The sequence below is a fragment of the Oppia nitens genome, unplaced genomic scaffold (genome assembly GCF_028296485.1).
Source record: "Oppia nitens isolate AA-2021 unplaced genomic scaffold, nextdenovo-longstitch-racon4-pilon3 scaffold7_pilon_pilon_pilon, whole genome shotgun sequence".
NCBI classification, from domain to species: Eukaryota; Metazoa; Arthropoda; class Arachnida; order Sarcoptiformes; family Oppiidae; genus Oppia; species Oppia nitens.
The window spans coordinates 4,184-27,353 of NW_026533251.1; the positions used below are offsets into that span (position 1 = coordinate 4,184).

At 29.8% G+C, this 23,170-nt stretch overlaps 5 protein-coding genes across 7 annotated transcripts; all 5 read left to right on the plus strand.

The window, feature by feature from the left end:
* Positions 1 to 11,365: 11,365 nt before the first annotated feature.
* LOC128963184 (uncharacterized protein F54H12.2-like) lies at positions 11,366 to 12,703 on the plus strand. The gene has a single exon (XM_054309679.1). It carries the CDS (start codon positions 11,366 to 11,368, stop codon positions 12,701 to 12,703), a length of 1,338 nt encoding a protein of 445 aa, XP_054165654.1.
* A 2,030-nt stretch (positions 12,704 to 14,733) lies between these two features.
* LOC128963185 (TATA box-binding protein-like 2) lies at positions 14,734 to 15,276 on the plus strand. Its single transcript, XM_054309680.1, has one exon. It carries the CDS (start codon positions 14,734 to 14,736, stop codon positions 15,274 to 15,276), a length of 543 nt encoding a protein of 180 aa, XP_054165655.1.
* A 1,047-nt stretch (positions 15,277 to 16,323) lies between these two features.
* Positions 16,324 to 17,893, plus strand: LOC128963156 (uncharacterized). Of its 2 annotated transcripts, XM_054309648.1 has the most exons (4): positions 16,324 to 16,385; positions 16,522 to 17,185; positions 17,259 to 17,760; positions 17,839 to 17,893. In XM_054309648.1, exons 2-3 carry the CDS (start codon positions 16,527 to 16,529, stop codon positions 17,746 to 17,748), a joined length of 1,149 nt encoding a protein of 382 aa, XP_054165623.1. In that variant the 5' UTR covers positions 16,324 to 16,385; positions 16,522 to 16,526; the 3' UTR covers positions 17,749 to 17,760; positions 17,839 to 17,893. The 2 variants fall into 2 exon arrangements, with proteins under 2 accessions (XP_054165623.1, XP_054165622.1); XM_054309647.1 differs by lacking the exon at positions 16,324 to 16,385 and having other exon boundaries at positions 16,428 to 17,185.
* An 824-nt stretch (positions 17,894 to 18,717) lies between these two features.
* On the plus strand, positions 18,718 to 20,170 carry LOC128963146 (uncharacterized). The gene is made up of 2 exons (XM_054309634.1): positions 18,718 to 19,869; positions 19,936 to 20,170. Exons 1-2 carry the CDS (start codon positions 18,938 to 18,940, stop codon positions 20,141 to 20,143), a joined length of 1,140 nt encoding a protein of 379 aa, XP_054165609.1. The 5' UTR covers positions 18,718 to 18,937; the 3' UTR covers positions 20,144 to 20,170.
* A 971-nt stretch (positions 20,171 to 21,141) lies between these two features.
* Positions 21,142 to 22,662, plus strand: LOC128963144 (uncharacterized). Of its 2 annotated transcripts, none has more exons than XM_054309631.1 (4): positions 21,142 to 21,241; positions 21,304 to 22,122; positions 22,198 to 22,263; positions 22,347 to 22,662. In XM_054309631.1, exons 2-4 carry the CDS (start codon positions 21,425 to 21,427, stop codon positions 22,549 to 22,551), a joined length of 969 nt encoding a protein of 322 aa, XP_054165606.1. In that variant the 5' UTR covers positions 21,142 to 21,241; positions 21,304 to 21,424; the 3' UTR covers positions 22,552 to 22,662. The 2 variants fall into 2 exon arrangements, with proteins under 2 accessions (XP_054165606.1, XP_054165607.1); XM_054309632.1 differs by having other exon boundaries at positions 21,325 to 22,122.
* Positions 22,663 to 23,170: the final 508 nt, after the last annotated feature.

A 23,170-nucleotide genomic window follows, 5' to 3' on the forward strand; every position in this document is an offset into this window, starting at 1 on the left:
AGCACAGTGCTTTCCCCCATATAGCTGTGTCACGGAGAGGGGGTTCACGTGATCACGTGACTCCACCTAACCTAACCTAAGTGAAGTACACCAATGACGTCACTACTACCTCTACCCAATCTGACCACCTACCCGAACTGACCACCTACCCGATCTGACCACCTACCCGAACTGACCACCTACCCGAACTGACCACATACCCAAACTGACCACATACGCGAACTGAGCAACTACCCGAACTGACCAACTACCCGAACTGACCAACTACCCGAACTGACCAACTACCCGAACTGACCAACTACCCGAACTGACCAACTACCCGAACTGACCAACTACCCGAACTGACCAACTACCCGAACTGACCAACTACCCGAACTGACCAACTACCCGAACTGACCAACTACCCGAACTGACCAACTACCCGTTCTGACCAACTACCCGAACTAACATTAACTATTGCATACAATACATGTAATATAATGACATCACTGTATTGAAATAGTATGTACACACTGTATAGCAATAGTAATACATATACTGTATATATTAATTAACTTAAATTGTTAATAACTTTTTTAATTGTAATTAAAATTAAAATTTTTTATTCTTAAAAGATGCTTAAAAATGTGTAGTTTAAGCTAATAAAAAAAATAATTATGAAAAATTAACAAATAAGCGGTCAAATTAACAAATTAGTGTCTTATAGACTGTAGTACGGAATACATTGGATTGAGGCTAGCATTGTATTCAAACATACATCAAATTAACTCGCCAGTGGAAGATATCAGTGTATAACTGAGTCTTGAATTTATAATTTGTGATTATTTATATAAAAAAATAAAGTAAGCACAAAAAAATTTTTTTTTTTAAAAACTTTTCAAAAAAAAACTTCAAAAAAAAAACTTTACAAAAAAAATATTTTCAAAAAAAATATTTTCAAAAAAAATATTTTCAAAAAAAAAATATTTTCAAAAAAACTTTTAAAAAAAACTTTTCTAAAAAAAAAACTTTTAAAAAAAACTTTTCTAAAAAAAAAAACTTTTCAAAAAAAAAAACTTAAAAAAAAAACTTTTTAAAAAAAACTTTTAAAAAAAAAACTACAAAAAAAAAACTTTTCAAAAAAAACTTCAAAAAAAAAACTTTTTCAAAAAAAAAACTTCAAAAAAAAAATTTTCAAAAAAAAATTTTTCAATAAAAAAACTTCAAAAAAAAAATTTTCMAAAAAAAATTTTTCAATAAAAAAACTTTTCTAAAAAAAAAAACTTTTCAAAAAAAATTTTCAAAAAAAAACTGTTTAAAAAAAACTTTTCAAAAAAAAACTTCAAAAAAAAAACTTTACAAAAAAAATATTTTCAAAAAAAATATTTTCAAAAAAAAATATTTTCAAAAAAACTTTTAAAAAAAACTTTTCTAAAAAAAAAAACTTTTAAAAAAAAAACTACAAAAAAAAAACTTTTCAAAAAAAACTACAAAAAAAAAACTTTTCAAAAAAAACTTCAAAAAAAAAACTTTTTCAAAAAAAAAACTTCAAAAAAAAAAATTTTCAAAAAAAAATTTTTCAATAAAAAAACTTTTCAAAAAACTTTTCAAAAAAAAATTTTCAAAAAAAAACTGTTTAAAAAAAACTTTTCAAAAAAAAAACTTCAAAAAAAAACTTCAAAAAATATTTAGAAAAATATTTTTCTTTTAAAATAAATAAATAGAAAAAATAAATAGAAAAATATTCAGAAAATTTAATAAATAATAATTAATTAATAAAAATAAAAAATTATTTTTATTAATTAATTATAAAATAATATATTATTTTATAAAATCTAATATTTTAACAAATTTTATAAAAGTATACTTTTCAGTATTTCAACTATTATTTTTATCGATCAATTCAACGCAATGGACAACAACAAAGCTATCCCGGAGCCAATGGTCGAGACGGAAGTCCCTATGGTCGAGACAATGCCGGTATCTATGGTCGAGTCGGAGGTTCCTATAGTCGAGTCATTGGCGGTCCCTATGGTCGAGTCAATGGTGGTATCTATGGATGACGCAATTCCAGACCCTAGAGAATCAATGGATGACGAAATACTTGATGTAAATGACGACATATTTAACGATGATTTCAGTGACGACTTCTATGTAAACCTTGATTTGTTGGTCAACAATAATTATGGTTTACCAGTACAAGATGGTGCTGGTGCTGATGAGTCGTATATGGAAAGTCAGGACTCACTTATGGACACACCTCCCGACTACATACCTGTCAATGACAACAACGACAACAACGACAACAACGACAACAACGACAACAACGACAACAACGACAACAACGACAACAACGACAACAACGACAACAACGACAACAACGACAACAACGACAACAACGACAACAACGACAACAACGACAACAACGACAACAACGACAACAACGACAATGACAACAATGACAATGACGACAATGACGACAATGACAACAATGACAACAATGACAACAATGACAACAATGACAACAATGACAATACAGGTATGTATTAAAAATTAAATAACTTATTATGCAATTATTATAATTAAAATTTTTGTTTAGTTAAACAATTGGTCAAGTTTCATGTATTGAATGAGTCATCTCATTCATACATTAAATTTAAACGGCAAGAACACCGTAAAGACATCCGCTTTCAACACAATTTGGGTTCAATTGATAATTTACTTCAATTAAATGATCAAATTGATGAGATGTATGAGTCATTGGTGCGACCGGCATTCCGTAACCACAATGTTGGCGATTATTATAGTGTGATAATTGAAGCACAGGGCTTGAATAAACCATTATATATGGGTGGAAAAGCAATCTCACAATTTGATAAACATGAGTTTGCCAACAAAATCTTTGGACTAATACAATCTAATACAGAGTTTTTACTTTCTGTATTTAAAATGAAAATCTATGTAACTGAAGCACCACAGGGATCAGGACCTAATATGAAAAACAAAAGACATTTACCACCAGAAACTTCAGATGAAAGGAGTAAACGTATAAAATGCATTGTTAGGATTGATAACAAAAATGGTATTTAAAAGATTATATATTTATTTTTATAATATTTACAAATATATTTATTCATATAATTTCAGATGTCGGTTGCGGTTATAGAGCTGTTTGGGTTGGTGTTATGTGGTTTGTCGAAAGTTTTACTAATCAAACACTTCGAGGAAACAGTAGGTGGAGAAAAATTACTGCTAACAATAATTCCGACAAATATCAAAAAGAAGAATCGGAAAAGCTGTGTAATTTGGCCGGTCTTGATTTCAACAAACCTTTTGGAGAAAAACATTGGAATCAAATGCAGGAGTATCTCAGCACTATTAAATTAACTGATGGTTCAAGTGGATTACAGTTGATAATTGTCGACTCATCAAATGTCGACAATTATCTATTTCAAGGCTCTATAGATTTTCCCAACAAATTATTTATGGAGCACATCGACTACGGTAAAAACACTGGACATTATAATTTTATTAAAGACATCAATGCTTACACACAAATATCTGATCTGTGTAAGTATTGCTTAACAAAACATCAGAAAATAAATCATTCATGTAAATATGTGTGCAACTACTGCTCAACATATCCAAAGTGTGACGTTAACAGTGATAAAGTAGACTGCGATTTATGCAATCGTAGTTACGCAAATGATAAATGTTATCATAATCACAAAGCTAACAATATCTGCAAAGTAAAATCAAAAATATGTAGTACTTGTAATGTTGAATACTCAACTCATAGAAGAGCAAAACATGTTTGCTATCAACTAAAATGTACAAAATGTAGTGTGTATTACAAAGAAACACCGCATTTTTGTTATATAAAACCTTTGGATATAGAAAAACTGGAAAAAGAAGACAAAGAAAACAAACTAATAGTTTGTTTTGATATTGAAAGTGAACAGATAGCTCAAAATAATGGTTTTTATGATCACAAACCTAATCTACTCATTTCATGTAAGTTATTATATAATCATTTTAAGAAATTACAACTAATTACAAATATTTTACACAGTATGTGTTTGCGACAAGTGTTGGGATTACCAACAAATGGCGAAAAGATGCGATGTCTCAATTGATGAACCAAATGACGGATGTAAAGTGTGCGGATATGGTATCCGTACATTCTATAAAGAAAATGTAGTCGAACAGTTTTCAGACTATTTATTCAAAGATGTCGCTGTAAGAGCTTCAAAAATTAAAGCACAGCTATACGTAATTGCACACAATTTCCGAGGATATGATGGTCACTTCATATTTCAGGAAATGTTTGGAAGACAGTTTGGTGATCCGAGTGATATAATTATGAATGGTATGAAAATACTTAAAATTACAAACAACAACACATCATTCATAGACTCGTTGAGTTATTTCCAACAACCACTGGCTTCACTGCCAAAATCGTTTGGCTTTCAAAACATTGTCAGCAAAGGATTTTTTCCCCATCACTTCAACAGAAAAGAGAATTACGACTACTCTGGTGAAATACCAGATATCAAACACTTTGGCATTGATGAAATGAGGTCTTCAAAAGAGTGTGTGGAGTGGTATAATGACTTCAAAGCAAACAATTACATATGGAACTTTGAACAACAAATCAAAAAGTATTGCTTAAATGATGTAATAGTACTCACAATTGCGGTGATGGAGTTCCGCAAACTGTTCAAAAACTTCACTGGTTTGGACCCCATAACTCGTAGATTCACATTAGCCGGTGTTGGACTGGAGTATTTTAGAGCTAAAATTCTAAAAGACAATATGATTGGTGTCACACCTATCAACGGTTATATCGATGGACGACATAAGTCAAACAAAGGTAATGTATGGCTTGATTGGATGGAGGAGAAGAGAGGTGTAAAAATCTGCAGAGAGATGAGAATTGGTCAGAACTATGCTGATGGGTGTATTCGAGATGGTGTACTCGGAGAGATATTTGAGTTCAATGGTTGCTATTGGCATGGATGTCAAAAATGTACCCATCTGTTTAGCCTTAGAAACACCTATGATGGCAATGAGCAAGTAGATCCTATTAAAGATTATCAACGAACAATTGAAAAGGTATTTATATAAATAATTGTATTTATACAATTTTACTTACATTTATATATTTTTAGGAAACATATTACAAGTCTAGAGGTTTCAAAGTGACATCTATTTGGGAGCACGACTTCGATAAACTGTTGACAACTGATGTTGAGTTCAAAGCATTCCACAAAAAACGTATGGCATACTATAAAACAATTGACAAAATAGGTCACGCAAACATACGTGAGTCGTTTTATGGTGGTCGTACAAACAATTTGTACTTCAACGCCGACAGTACCGGTACAGAGTTGATTAAATATAAAGATGTGTGCAGTCTGTATCCGACTGTACTTTCAAAATGCGAATACCCTATTGGTCATCCATCTATAATCAGTAAATTTATCGACACCTCAATTTATAATTACTTTGGATTCATTAAATGTAAAGTATTACCACCTAAAGATCTATACATTCCTGTATTACCATTAAAATCAGAGACCAAAAAGTTAGTGTTTGCATTATGCAATCAATGTGCAAAAGATATGAGCCCTAACAAATGTAGTCATAGCGATAAAGAGAGAGCTATCAGCAGTACTTGGTACTCTGAAGAGCTTAAATTAGCAATAGAAATGGGATATAAAATTCTCAAAATATATGAAGTGTTGCATTACGAACGCAAAACAAATGAAATATTTAAGCCATACATACAACAATGGCTTAAACTTAAGACCGAGGCAAGCGGATGGCCTGACAATTGTACTACTGATGAGTTAAAGCGAAACTACATCAGTGAGTATCAGAGTCGTGAAGGTGTGGATTTAGAGTTTAATAAGATGTCACCAAATCCTGGTCTCCGCTTCATTGCAAAGTTAATGTTGAATAGTTTGTGGGGAAAACTAGCCCAAAGACCCAATCAAAAACAAACTAAACTTTGCAAAACATATGACGCATACCGTAGTATTATATCTGATGCTAAAATACAAATAAAAGGTTTGTTAAAATACATTATAAAAACATAATAAATTAATATAAAATATTTATTTATTATACTATACTTTAGGAGAAATTATGCCCAATGATGAGACTATTTTAGTCAATTACCAATACATTGACGACAACTATTCATCTGCTGGCAATACAAACATAGCATTGGCCTCGATGGTCACCGGTAATGCTCGTATTCATTTATATCGTGAATTACACAATATTGAAAGCTCAGCAAAGGGACGGGTCTTGTATTTCGATACAGACTCTGTAATCTATCGACACGACCCTACCAAAGGGTGGTACGACCCTCCGATCGGTGATTTCTTGGGTGATATGACCGATGAAATAGAAAAAGATTACAAAGAAGGGTCGTATATCAATTCGTTTACTTCATGTGGACCCAAAAACTATGGTTATCAGGTCGTTACTGGTGATGGCCGTGTGATTCAAAAAGTAAAAGTAAAAGGCATTTCAATCACTGAGGAAGTAAAGCATAAAATAAACTTTGAAAGAGTTAAAGAGACTGCTCAACACTACTTTAACAATACACCAATCACAACACTGGCTCCACAATTATGTTTCCGTTCAGATAAACTGCACAACGTGACAACAAATAAAGTAAATAAGATATATCAGGCAGTATCTGAAAAACGTAGAATTGTTAGGGGACACCCTATTTATCAAACTGTCCCCTATGGATTTTATGAATAATATGTTAAAACTATTTAATACTATTTATATTTATATTATTGTACTAATTATTTGAAATTATTTTAAATAAAATGTGATTAAAAACTATTTTTATGTTTAATTTATTTACATCAACTATAAATAAATATCTAAATATAAAACTAAGAATACATATTGAGGTCATAATTGACTATATAAAGTAATGTTTTTAATAAAATTATTTTATATTCATTAACAAGTATGGCTAAACGACACTTTAAAGACAGTTATTTAAGAAAACTATTGGAAGGTATTGTATTTTATATTAATATATTTTATTAATTATATATTAAAATTTTTATATTATTTCAGAGCCACCGTTAAAGAGACCAAAACAAGACCAGTGCATTCAAACTGAATTGATTCGGCTAAAAAACATGAAATTTTATATGTTGTCAGAGCCGGGAATGAAAATCATCGTCGATAGACTGACTGCAATTGGACATAAAAATGGTATAACAGAAGATACTAACAAATTAGTAAAATACTTGTCTGAATTGGCTACCTGTGAATGGAAATTTGATACAAAATCAAATGTATAAAATTTTATAAAAGATGAATAAATTTTTTTTATTATTAAACCTATGTTTTATTTAAAATGAATTGCATTAAAGTGGATCGAAAACACATTTCATTTAAACACCCATTCACTTGTATGGTCGCTGGACCTACAAGTAGTGGTAAAACTGTACTACTTAGAAATATATTGGAGAATTATAAACAAACTTTATATTTTACTGATATACCAAATAAGTTAAAAATTGTGTGGGCATACGGACAATGGCAAGAATTGTACACTAAATCTATTGCTGACTGTGATATACAATATATTGAAGGCCTACCCAATGAAGAAGAAGTAAAAGAGATTAAACCTCATCTCATAGTTATTGATGATTTGATGACTGAGTTGGGAAATAATGTTAAATTAGCAAATTTATTTACTAAAGGTAGTCATCATATGAATATAAGTGTGATATTTATATCACAAAATATATTTCATCAAGGGTCCCAAATGAGGACAATTAGTTTAAATTGTCACTATTTGATATTGCTTAAAAACCCAAGAGATAAAAGACAGATAATTAGCTTAGCCTCACAGATATATCCGGAAAACTCAAAATACTTTATAGAAGTGTATACTGACGCCACATCTGTTCAATATGGTTATATTAAAGTAGACCTAAAACAGGATACACCTGAAAAATATAGAGTACAAACAAATATTATACCAATTAATAATAAATTGAAAATTATTTGCTATATACCTAAGTAATGTCTGATAATTTGAAAAAATATTTTAGAGACTTGCAGTTTGTTTCTAAAATAAAATGTAAGAAAACACAAAAAACATTATTGAATTATTTAGCTAAAGACCCAAAAGTATATTTAGCTATAAAAGAAATTGGATTAAATGTTATAAAAGGAAATATAAAAACTAAAAAATTGAATAAAAGTAAAAAACTTTTACTTAAAAAGTTTGAAAGGAAACAAAGTTTAAAAACTTGTAAAAGTGTTGTACAAAAAGGAAACGCTTGGATGTGGTTAATACCGTTACTAACAACTGTATACGAATTAATAACAAAATAATGTCATTCAGAAAAGTTGAATTGGTTACTAATGATAGTGATGATGACATCGATATGGATATATCTTCAATGAGTGTGGATAGTAAACCATTTGAAAAAATTAAACAAAATACATTAGTAACTAAAAACATTGTTGACAATGTTACAAATGATAACAATATTAAAAATAATTTGCCGAATATTAATAATTCATTTCTAAGTATAATAGAAGATATGGTTTTTAAAGTATTAATTAAAAATAATTTAATCAGTACAACTAAAAAACAAAGCAAAGTTACTACAAAAGTTCATAAACCTAACAAAAAAGTTGTTAAAAAAGTAGTAAATAAAAAGACTGTTAAAAAATCTAAATCTAAAAAATCTATACAATGGATCAAAATATAAATGAGTTGTTGAATATAATATATTATGATCCACAAAATAGTGGATCATTTAGTGGTGTAAATAATTTGTATAAAACTGCTAAACAATTAAATCCAAATATAACATTAAAATTAGTAAAAGATTGGTTAAAAGGAGAGTTAACTTATACTCTACATAAACAAGTACACAGAAAATTTATACGAAATCCAATTGTTGTGACATATATTGATGAACAATGGGAAGCAGATTTAGCTGATATGAGAGAATTTGCTAATAAAAATGATAAATATAATTATATTTTAACAGTAATTGACTGCTTTTCTAAATTTGCATTTACTGTTCCATTGAAAGTAAAAACTGGTAAAAGCATTACAAATGCTTTTAAAACATTATTTAAAAACAGAAAACCATTATCTTTACGTACAGATAAAGGTAAAGAGTTTTTAAATGAAATATTTCAAAAATATCTAAAATTAAATAGAGTCAACTACTTTCACTCAAATGATTATAAAATAAAATGTGCTATAGTTGAACGCTTTAATCGTACATTAAAGTCACGTATGTTTAAATACTTTACTGCTAATGGTTCGCGAAGATATGTAGATGTACTACAAAAACTTGTTAAAGCATACAATACATCATATCACAGATCTATAGGTATGTCACCTATTGAGGTGACTACAGAAAATACAAAACAAGTATACAATAACTTATATGTTAAATCTAAAAAGTTTAAAACACCAGATGTCGCTACAGGAGATAAAGTACGTAAAGTGTACGAAATGTCTAAATTTGATAAAGGTTATTACCCTAACTGGACTGATCAAGTCTTTACTGTAGTAAAGACTATAAAAGGTGATAATCAATATGTGTTTAGACTAAGTGATGGACAAGGAAATATTATTGAACAGCGATTTTATCCACAAGAGATCCAAAAGATCAAAGAAAATCTATACCGTATTGAAAGAGTTATTAGAAGTCGTGTTAGACGTGGTCGTAGACAGTATTTTGTTAAGTGGTTGAACTATCCGGAAGAATACAACAGTTGGATTGATAGCATTCAAGATGTCTATACTAAATAAATTGTGTAAAACTGAATTAATTTTGTTTACTATTCAAATGTCATTAATGACAATTGTAATATTTGTAAGCTTAATTAACTTAACTTTTGAAATTGGCAACAAAAATTTATGGGCAATTATTTTAACTAGTTGTATTGGTTATATAATGCCTAACCCTAAACTTAAACTATGTAAAAATGTTATAAAAGGCTCTGATACTGTATTTTAAAAATAAAAATGAATTGTTTACTAATTAACATATTGTGTTTTATTTTATTTATTATATTTGTTGTTGTATTATTATTTTTAAGAGATAAAGAAAAAATTATTTGGAATTGTTATTTTGATAACAATACACAAATAAAACTTTGTGAATAATGAGTAAATATATTACTTTAGTTAATAATGTCAAAACATTTGACAATACAATGTCTGATTTTAGAACAAAATTAGGCAAAACAGTTAAACTTGATGATAGTTGGTGTGTTGGTATATCTGAAATAACTTATACCAAATCATGGTATAATATATTAAATGATCATAAAATTACATTATTTGATGAAATGGGCCGTATATATGGTGATAAGTCTAATCAATATGATGATAAGTTTACACTTAAAGCTGGTTATTATGAAACACCACAGAAATTAGTTAATGAAATTAACAATATTTTGACTTTATTTACTGATATTAAACCACCAAAATTAGTTTATAATGAGATTAATAATTTTATTACAATTAATGTTGGTATAGTTGAAAGTGTAGTTAAAATATTTCCTGACTTGGGTGACGAAATTGAAAACATTTTAGGATTAAAAGATAGAAAAGCTACACATAATTATTATTATGGTAGCAATAGCTTAGTTAATATAGTATTCAATGGAATTGAAAATAAAAATACTATTAAAGGCTTTCATCCCGTAGAGATTAGTGGTGGTTTTCATTCACTATATTTATATAGTGATATTGTATACCCATCACTAGTTGGTGATACATTTGCACCTCTACTGAGAGTAGTTGAAATACCGCGTAAATATAAATTTGGAGATACAGTACATTTAAATTATGAAAGACCTCAATATAGACCTGTAAGACTCAATGAATTTGAAACACTTGAAATATCTATAAAAGATGATAGTGGTTTATCTATACCATTTAAATTTGGTAGAGTAACTATAACATTGCATTTTATTAAAGTATGAATAATCCATATATTGATTACTATAAAATCCAAGCCGGTAACGGTATTGTATCTTATGCTGGGCATAGATACCAGTCCGGTAATGGTATATTTGGTAAAATATTTAAACACATTAAACCTGCATTAAAATATGTAGCAAATAAAGGATGGGATGCATTTAACGGTATTGGTAATGATATACTATCTGGTAAATCATTCAAAGAAGCCGGCACAAATCAGTTGATAAGATCAGCTGATACTATTTTAACAGATGTTAAAAATAAAGTTTCTAATGTTAGACAACAAAAAGGTTTAGGACGTAAACGTAAAGTTAAAACTAAACTAAAATCTTATAAAAGACGTAAAACAGTTAAGAAAAAACAAAGAAAATACTAAAAATGTCTACAATACACGAATTATCATCTCTAATGACACTTCCAGAAATGGATGTGTTTGGAGTACCACCAACACAACTAATGATTGAACGTGATGTTCAAACTGAACACCGTCCAATAAGTACATTATCTAATTCAACAAATACTATTGAATTTGAAATACATACAGGCTTAAATGAATATATTAACTTAAGCAAAAGTGAACTTTATTTATGTTTAAAATTTAAATTACAAAAGTCTACTGTATCAACAACACCTGAAGTTAAAGCAGAAGACTGGAAACTAATATCTCCAATCAATTATTTAATGCATTCATTTATTAAACAAATTGATGTAAATATTGGTCAAACAACTGTTACAACATCATCAGTGAATTATTCATATGTGTCATATATTGACACTCTTCTTAACAGTAATAGTGATGCTAGAAATACACATTTAGAGACTGCATTTTGGCATAAAGATGAGACACCTATGGATTCGGTAAATGAGATAAGAAGTAGTCGTATACGACCGTCAGGTAACTCATTATCTGACGGGTGTGAAGTCGAAATGTATGGCAATTTGCACATTGATTTAGCATCGCAAGTAAAGTCTTTACTTGGAGGGGTCACACTGAATATTAAAATTTACCCACAAGATCCCAAGTTTTATTTAATTTATGATAAAACATTGATACCAACAGTTGAAATAATGGACGTAAGATTGTTTATGCATAAATCTATTGTTAACCCACAAGTAGTTGTGGCACACAATAGAGCACTTGAAAGTGCTAATGCCCGCTATTTTATTACACGAAAGGAAGTAAAGACATCAATTATAGCTAAAGACACATTAGATTGTTATTTAAATAATGTCATCAATGGAGTGATTCCTAGAAAAATATATATTGGTTTTGTTAGTAACGAAGCATATAATGGTTCATATAATATGAACCCATTTTATTTTAAAAATTACAATATCCGACACATTGCTTGCTATGTTGATGGGACTCAATATCCACACAGACCATACACACCAGACTTTACAAATAAAAAATATATGCGTGAATACTTTGGATTATTTGAAACAGCAAATCAAATCAAACATTCAACAGATATTGACATAACACGGGAAGAGTATGCTGAAGGTTATACACTATTTGGATTCAATTTTACACCGGATTTATCTGATGGAGTAGCAAAAAGTGGTTATGTATCAACTGTGGTTAGAGGTAACTTACGAGTTGAACTAAAGTTTGCCTACCCTATACAAGAGACTGTAACTGCAATCATATTCTGCGAATATGATAGTTGTGTAGAAATAGAGAGCTCAAGATTTGCTAATAAAAATTTTCAATAAATATGAATACATTACAAATAAATAACTATTTTAAAAATTGTAATAAATATTATGGTACATATCCGAGAGATATGTTACCAAATATTATACCAAAAGATAGTGGTGTTATTATTAATACAGATAAAGCTAGTTCTCCTGGGGAACACTGGGTTAGTGTATACAAAACAAATAATGATATCATTATATATTTTGATTCATTTGGTTTACAACCACTACATAATGATATCTTAAATTTTATAAAAGACAATACTGTAAACGGTTGGTATTACAACTGTATTAATTTTCAAAGTGTATATTCTAATACTTGTGGATTATATTGTATTTATTTTTTAACTAATTATTTTAATGGCGGATCATTTGAACAAATCCAAACTGTGTTTGGTTTTAATCCTCACATTAATGATTGTGTTGCCAAATTATTATGTAACTGGTAAATGTCATTTATCAGATGTGTATAAAAATTTTAGTGATTATTATAGAATATATATTAAAATAAAAGATATTTATAATGAAAAGTTTCCTATTGTTATGACTGATGTAAACGTAATTAATGGTACGTTAGCAAATATTGCGTCAACATATAGACATCGCATTGAGCGCTATTTTATAGAAGAAGGGTTTCCTCTAAACAACGAACACGACTTACTTTTTATAGTAAACAAACTTAATCTCTAAAATGAGCAAAATTAATCAAATCTGTGGTGTAATGGACGCACAAGGTTTTGTTTATAACAATATCTTTGTACCTCGTGAAATTGCAATAATATCTCACACTTGTAAAATGTCTGAGTTGTGTGAGACAAACCTAACTTATAGAGACATGGAATTGAAAGATCGGATTACTAACCTTTATTTGGCCAACAACTTATTGGGACTATCGTTACGTACAGTAAACATTGAGATAACACAAAACTCAACAATGGATGCCAAACAGATTATTATTGAGATGTATGAGAAAATCAAAAGCAAAGAAAAGCCATACATTGGAATTAAGTGCTCTCAATTGGCGGATATATTGGACATGTGCGCTATACCTTACGTTGAATTGAATCAGTATAGATGTCCTAGTCTTAAAACATTAAAGAGAATGTATGGAGGCCGTTCATGTCATTTTCATGAACGTATCATACCAGATAAATCTGATATGAGATGCGCTCAACACAAGTGTGAGCTATTGTGGAAATGGATTAAAAATTACTATTTGTTTTCATATTAAAATGTAAATAATTATACATTTTTTATTTATTAATAAAATTTATTTTATTCAATTAATTTGTTTTGTTTATTTATTACAATATTAGTTTTATAATATACAATAATTACTTTAATTAAGATATTTAATGATTTCATCTTTCAATGACAATATAATGTCAATTTCAGGGAATATGACATTTAATTTTTTAATGTTACCATTACTAATGATACTAAAACAATACAATTGTTTTTTCAAATGCATGAATGAGATAACTCGAAGATCTCCAAAAGAACCAAAGTCTTGGGTTTCCATCTTTTTCAACAATTCTTTGAATTCATTACCATATAAATAAACGCCATGTTTGGTGTAGAAGACATCTTCTCCATCATTGCAAACAGTCAGTCGGATGTCCACAAATTTTTCACCGTTTTCGTGTTCCAATACACGAACAAATTTGTCAAATTTGTTTTCACCATCAGATTTGGTGAAAATGGATTTTTGAAACAATGTTTTGCCAACCATTTTGATGATGAAAAATTTAATTTACAATAATAATCAGTTATAACAAAACTAATAAACACTAATACAATAATAGTGTATACACTTTGCTTTTATAAGTTAATATTTTATAGAGTAAACAGGATTTACGATAGTGTAATACACTATTTGTTGTTGCAATAGTAGTTAAACTACTTATTGCAACAGATGTTGCAATAATTGAAGCAATAGTTGTTAAACAACTTGTTTCAACTGTTTTTGTAATAGTTGATGCAATAGTTTATGAGTTTATAACTACATCAACATTTATTATAGTAATACAATTTGCATTATCAATATGCCTGTGATAACTAATGTTTCGATGACTGCTGATCTCTTTGATATGATTGGTTTTATTGATTTAAGAAAATTGTGTAACAACTGTTGTAATTGTGTATATCACAATTACCCATTTGTGAGAGTAATTAAACGGTATCGTAACCCTAATGCCACGGTTATGATATACGACTCTGGTAAACTAGTATGTGTGGGTGCAAAATCAAAAAATGATGGTCGAATAGCATTACGAAAGACTGCTCGCATAATACAAAAACTCGGATATGATATCAAATTACATAACTTACGTGTGACTAACATTGCTGCGTCACATAACCTGAAAAACGACTTGAATGTAGAGAAACTGATGAATCAATTTAATTGGAGCAGTAATTATGAGTTGGAAATATTTCCACATTTGAGGATCAATTGTGGTAATAAAAGACATATAACTCTCACTAGAAAAGGGAAAATGATATTGACTGGTGTTTATACTAGAAAAGCATTGAATGAATTATATGAAGAGTTTATGTTTAAATACTTTGATTACTTAATAAACAAATAAATATGAAGAAAGTTAGATTTGATGACAAAATACAGATAAAGACTATGTATGTTTGGTCATATGCTTCAAGACAGGCTCGTATATCTAACTGGCATTGGATAGTTTTTAACAGACGTATTCATGAATATAAGTGTAAACTAATTGAAGAAAATATATCATATGTATTAGATAAAAATTTTAGAGAGAAAATATTTAATGAACGCTTTTGTAAATAAATAAAATGTAAATAAATTATAAATATTATTTTAAAAATAAATGTATTTATATTTATTTTGTTTACATCTACACTCATGTTAGGTCACATGATTTCCGCTATCCCCTCTCCGCTAATACATCGGAAGGTTGACCAGTTCGGTAAGTTGGTCAGTTTAGGTAGGTGGTCTGTTAGGTTAGGTTGGGTTAGGTTCGGGTAGTTGGTCAGTTCGGTTAGTTGGTCAGTTCGGGTAGTTGGTCAGTTCGGGTAGTTGGTCAGTTCGGGTAGTTGGTCAGTTCGGGTAGTTGGTCAGTTCGGGTAGTTGGTCAGTTCGGGTAGTTGCTCAGTTCGCGTATGTGGTCAGTTTGGGTATGTGGTCAGTTCGGGTAGGTGGTCAGTTCGGGTAGGTGGTTACTATGGGTAGTTGGTCAGTTCGGGTAAGATGGTCAGTTCGGGTAAGATGGTCAGTTCGGGTAGGTTGTCGGTTCGGGTAGGTGGTCAGATCGGGTAGGTGGTCAGTTCGGGTAGGTGGTCAGATTGGGTAGAGGTAGTAGTGACGTCATTGGTGTACTTCACTTAGGTTAGGTTAGGTGGAGTCACGTGATCACGTGAACCCCCTCTCCGTGACACAGCTATATGGGGGAAAGCACTGTGCTTTCCCTCATGTGAACCCTTAGGTACCAACTACTGTTATATTGTGAATTTTATAATTATAATTAACTGATTAGTTAGTCATAATCATAGTCATCACTATTGATGTCACTAATGATGATTTTATTCAAGTTTATAATAGATTAGTTAAGTTTTAGTCAAATTATAAAAATCATAAAAATGTATTCATTTTATTACAAATAATTGATTAACTATATGATGACTAATAATATTACTAATTGATTTAGAAATCAATAAATTTTTGGTATATTATAAACTTTAATATTAAGCACATTTGACTAAAATAGTTAATTCAATAATTGGTTATAAAAAATATCTCTTAATTATTTGGACATTTAAATCCATTGACTAAAACACTAATAGTAGTTGTATTGATTTAGGGACAATGCCTGCGACCAAATGTGTTTGCGGTGTTGGCGGCCATCAGACCGACTACTGTATCGTATCGCTCAAAGCGCTCGGTTCGGACATCGATGACTACCGATATGGATATTGTCCAAAGACGGGAAGTGTAGAAGTGGCCGAACTGTATAAACAGTTGGTCACCAGCAGTGATAACGGTGATGGCGGTGACGATAGTTATATAAATCTAGAATTGTACGAAATGATCGACACCGACAACGATAACGACAGTGGTGTCGTCAATGGTGGCGGAAAATTGGTTACCACCAGTGTTTATAACTTCGCTAACAAAAGTGTCAAAGAAAGGCAAAATTTTCGTCTAGAGATTCGACCGAATTGTGTATACATTACGCTAACGTTGGCTGCATTGAGAGGACAGTCGTCAGAACACTATCCGTATTATATATACCCGAAATGCACGCCAACAGTCGGCCATTTGAAACGCCTGTTGGCCAAAGAGTACTCGTTTGTCGCCAAAACGGTTACAATGTATTTGACGGAAAAAGGATCGACACTTCCGGACCATCAGTACACTGAATACGAACTCCTGGATGAGATGCCTATTAGTAAGGCATGGATTTACGACCGGTTCGCTAATAGTCTGATTCAGGTTATACCCAATACTTTTACAAACAGATCAGAGTATGTAATAAAATAAAACGGTTTGATTATTGATTTTTTTAGCAATTTATTTTATTCCTAAAACTATTGTCAGATTTAATTGCAGTGATATAATAACCGAAAAGTTTGCTGACTTGTCGACCGCATTGTCGAACTTTGCTAATCAATTAAACCAAAGTTTGGCAACCGTTGGCTGCGGACACAAATGTTTAACCGATGCCTCTGTCTATAACTCGGATATCGACGGAGACCAGTGTGACGGCAATCCATCGATTAGTAAACTTAAAGACAATAAAACAACTTTCAAACAATCAGTTAGAAGAGAAAATAAGTCAAAATTAAAGAACTTCTCATTGAATAAGAATGATATGAACACCAATTGTCTACTAAATGATTTGAAGGTTGTATTGCAGTGCACTTTGGATCCAAATGACCAACTGATCCGCCAATTCGGTAAACTCGAAGAACTCGTCGACAGCAAAGATGTAGAGATAGGAAACTTGAAGGCATTGATCAAAGATCAGGAACAAGTGATCGAAGACTTGGGAAATATTTTCGTAAAATACAATAAAGATGAAGAATAGTATGTTTTTGTGGTAATTATAATATCATTAAATCAAATAAACTTAATTTTTTGTAGTAATTTATTCTGTATTTCATAACATTATTTATAGGTTTTGGATGATTTACCAAAAAAAAATATGAAAGCTTTCACTAAAATTCCGTATATTTTGTAAAAAAAATAAATTATATTATTTAGTTATAGATTAAATTTGATTAGAGTTTGTTATGTTTATAATGTTCAACATAAAAACATATTAAGTCCCCGAAAAATTTTGACTAAATTTATTTATTAATTTTTTTTTGAAAAAAAATTGTCACAAAAGTGTGAGAAAATTTATTCCAACCTATTATTTAATATAAAATTTCAAAAAAAGTAAAATAATTTTGACATTTGATCCATGTATACTGTATACTGGATTTTTATATTAATTTTTTTAGTTTATCATAAATTAATTATGATATAAATTATAAATAATTATATTTTTTATTAAAAATTTGTTTAAATAATATGTTATTATATTTCTGTCTATTAATCAATTAATACCATACATTACATGCATATACTCACTATTAGATAATTTATAAGTTAATAATAAATAATTGTTAATATTTCATATAATTAAAAATCATTTAAAAAGTTTACATAAGTTTTTAAATAAATTATTTGTTTTTTAATATTTTATTATTGTTATATAACTTTTTTAAAAATATTAAATGTTTGCTAAATATTATTGACAATTAAGCATTGGTTGTGTGCCAGTGTTCGCAGTGTATGATATTATGCACAGAAAATATAGCATTATTTCAATTGTCATGAATGTCCAGTTGTGAGTGTTATATACTTCAAGTACAAACTTTGATAATATACCATTGAATATTCCATTAAACTATAGAATCATTTCTATGTATACACAGTATTCAACTAAAAATTTGTCCTTGAAATGTATGCTTAAAATTAAATGTTTTATACGCATTGGCAGTACAGTTGTATTGCATAATAATGTTTACTGTTATTAGATTAGCAATGACTGCACATTGAGTTTTGAATTAAATGAATGAATACATAATAAACAACAAATTAATTATAAAATACAATATTATTGTTTAATTCAATCATTTATTGATATCATTGATACTATTGATCCACACATTGATTGATTGATTGACATCCACTGCTGACAATATCACCAACACATCCATCACTACTATATGTCTACTAAAACAATGTCTACTTCTTCGGGTTCGTGTATATGCGGTTCGGGTGACCACATGACAGCCTATTGTCTTATATCGTTGAAAGCGCTCGACCCGGACATCGATGACTACCGATACGGCTATTGTCCCGTTAGTAGTGTCAAAGTGACTGATTTGAAGAGACAAATGGTTAGCGGCGCCGACAGTATTGCTCTTGAATTGTACGAAGTGGCCGACAATAACTTTGAACAGTTAGTCACTACCGATATCTATCAGTACAGCAGTATTGTTGACCGACAACTACAAAGTTTTCGGTTTGAAATGCGGCCAAAATCGGTAGCAATCAGTGTATCGCTGAGAGCGCTGACCAGTTACAGCACTTCGGACGTGTCGTACACTATATTGCCGAAAGACATGCCAACTGTTGGCGATTTAAGGAGACGACTGGCCAACTGTTACGGCTTTGTCAGCCAATCGGTGAAATTGTATTTGACAGAAAAGCCGGTCTCTCAAGCACTCGCTGGTCAACGATATGTCGAACGCGAATTACAGGACGATATGCCCATAAGTCGGGCCTGGATTTATGGCCGATTTACTACGAGTCTCGTTCAGGTCTTACCAAAGCTAGCAATGAGCAGCGATACTGTTACCGATAAACTAACCGATTTGTCGGTTGCCATCAAAGAGTCGCTGGCCATACAAACCAAACTGATTGTCAATGCGCTCACCGCTGGCGACAAGTATTTGACCGACATTTATGACGACTCGGACAACGATAGCGTGTGCGGCGCCGCTGTTGACGACGACGACAGACCATCGATTGTTCCATCAATGGATGATTTTATTGACGACAAAAACAGCGACAAAACAGCTGTCGTCACTCAGTTAATGGTCAGATCAGGTGATGCACTTAAAGTTGCCGACTCTGCGCTTGAATTGAATATAAGGTATGAAAATAATAAATGATTTAAAATCGTTTTCTTAAGTTATATTTGTCTTAATGTCTTAAATAGCGATATGAATGACTTAAATACAAGTCTATTGAATAATGTAAAGGCAGTGTTGGACCGAAATAACCGACTCGTCGACCAATTTGGTAAACTCGAGGCAATTATTGATCGTAAGGAAGATAAGATCCGAGCCTTGAAAGCGGTTATCAAACAAAAACAGCTGAAGATAATTGAGATGCAAAAGATTGTCGACAAATTGTGCGATAAGTAATTGATTTTTTATTGGGAATAATTATTACGGTATATATATATATATATTTTGTTGCAATTATTTTTTTATTGATTCAACAAAAAACCAGTATTTTCTTATTATTGTAATCTCAATAATCTCACTGAAATAATCACTTTAATAATTATATCTTTTTTTGATGATAAACGAAAATATGTTTCATTTTAATTATATTTAATTCCGGTAATAATAATAATACTAATCTATTATAATGATTTTTTACCGGTAATTTAATATTTTTTCTCTATTTAATTGTCAAATACAGTAATTTTCTGTATACTGTATTTGAATATTAATAATTTTATGGTAATAATCACTAAATAATACATTTATTGTTATAAACAATAATGTTATTTATTTATATGTTGTGTTTAACTTATATTATTAATATTACTATTATAATATGTTATATTAATTAAACTTAAAATGTTAATTTTAACACTACTGTATATATTGATTGTAAATTTTTATATAAATAAAAATTTTAATAATACGGTAATTGGCTTTTATGTTGATTTTTAATTTTATTTAAATATATAGATCACACACACATTCATGTATTATAATAGTTACTTAAATAAAATTATTTCACCCCTCCCTCTCTCCCTCTCTTTAATTTTATTCTATACATAAACTTATATACAATTTTCAAAATAAACTATTACTAATGTCAAATTGTCAAGTTCATTTTTTGAAATGTTGCAATTTAATTATATTGAATATCATACATTTTGTGCATAGTCATACAGTTATAACTATTGTAATATTTTCTAAAAATAATTATATAATTAATTAATTACTTAACATTACCTTTAATTCAACAAATAGATTACCTGTATAAGTTATTATCTTGTTTGACAAATTATAAAATAATATAAATTATATATATATATATATTTATTTAAAAAAAACAGATTATTTTTTGTAAATTTATATATAAATAATATGTGAGAATATGAACTGAATGTATGATTACATGCAATAATTTGCTAATCACAGGCCAAACGAGTCGTGCAGTCAATTGGATAGCGATTTTGACGGTCAAACCATATAGTCATACGGTATACACACTATATATCGGTATATCTATAGTTAACTATATTACTAATAATATTCTGGTATTTGAACTAATGATTAAATAGTTATGATTCACACGACTATAGCAACAAACGTTTGTCTCATCATTTCATTGACAGTCATCTTCGGAATCCTATATATATTTTATTGGTTTCTGTCTCCGGAATTGTGATTTAACCGATTAAAATGTCGGACATTATCAGCAATGAGTCGTCGTGTGTCTGCGGTTCGGGTGATCACCAGACCGTCTATCAGCTTATATCGATGAAAACTGTGGACGCAAATCTCGATGACTATAAATATGGTTATTGTCCTAAATCTGGCGGTTCGGTCAAAGTGGGAGATCTGATCAATAAAGCGATGTTGGATTGTGACGAAAAAGACGTATCTTTGTGGTTGTGCGAAGAAGTCGGCGGCAGTAAGCGTTGGATTAATCGGACACAAATCTATAAATTTGTGGCCAACGATAGCGAAAATGGACAAAATATACGACTCGAAATCGTACCGACTTCTGTTGTGGTGTACATATCGTTGTCCGAACTGAAAGGACATTCAAGTGATGAATCAGTCATAAAGCACAGCATAATTCCAAGTTTGACACCAAATATTGGACATTTGAAGCGTCAGTTGGCCGCTATTTACGGGTTTATCGCCGACACAACTGTATTATATTTCAGAGAGCGGTTTATTAATAGACAGGACGGATTCATAGAGCGGTTTATTAATAGACAGGACGAATTCATGGAGCGTCAGCTCAACGACAATATGTCCATCACTATGGCCTGGTATTACAAAAGCTTTGGTAACTGTCTAATTAAGGTCATACCTATTGCCGAAACCCGAGTGCCCGCTGACAATATCGTACAATCCATAGGACAGGCATCGTATGGCATCAATCAATGACTATATTGTATAATTGAATTCATTTGTTAATTATTTTCTGCTTTTATTTTTTTTAGTCAAACAATTTCCACTCAGATTAAGAAAATAACCGATGCTGTGATAACTGCCAATAATGATAATAAGTAATAACACATTTTAATGATGTTTTTTAAAAGGATTAATATATTTTATAATATTTTAATTTTGCTTATTATTTGTTTTTCAGTGATAAACTGATTGCTAAGTTAATGGAGACGTCGATCACATTATCGGCAACAATACAAAAGTGTTTTGAAGATCACACAAAAGCCATTACCGAAGCCATGATGACAGTTGGCAGCGGCGGCAGCAATGGACGCAAATTTTTGTCCGACACTTTGATTGACAATTGCGATAATGATAGCCAATTCAGCGATGATTATTACAATTAAAGTTGTGGTGAAACCAATGAAGTTAAATGAATGGCATTAAACAAATTTGACATTAATTATGTAATTAATGAGAGCAATGTTTTTTGGGGAAAATAATATATTTAAAAAAAAATTATTTAAGTATTCAATTTAATAATAATGTCGTATATATTTAATATTTAGCAATAGTTTGTTATAATGTTTGTGATTTTGTTTCGTTGATAATCGTTTTTTTCAATTATATTTGTTTAGTTTTAGTTAATCATTAATATTATCATTGATTGTTTCATTAAATTCTTGATGTATGCTTTATCGATAATATAATATATATATATAAAAGTTATTTAATTTATATTTTTTGTTGTTGAAAATTAACTAAAAAATCAAGTCATTTCTAAATAATAATGTCATAAATAATATTTAACAGCAGTTTTGTAATAATGTTTATATTGTTATTAATAATTAAATGTTTCATTAATTTTCTAAAATTAAAATGTTTATTTAAATTATAAATAATCTAAAATTAAAAAGTTGGTTGTATAATTTTCATAAAGTTTATTAATTTAAATAAAATACTATTTCTTGCATTTATGTTATTTAAATATTTTTAAAAAATGAAACCATAGTAATTTTAATGTTA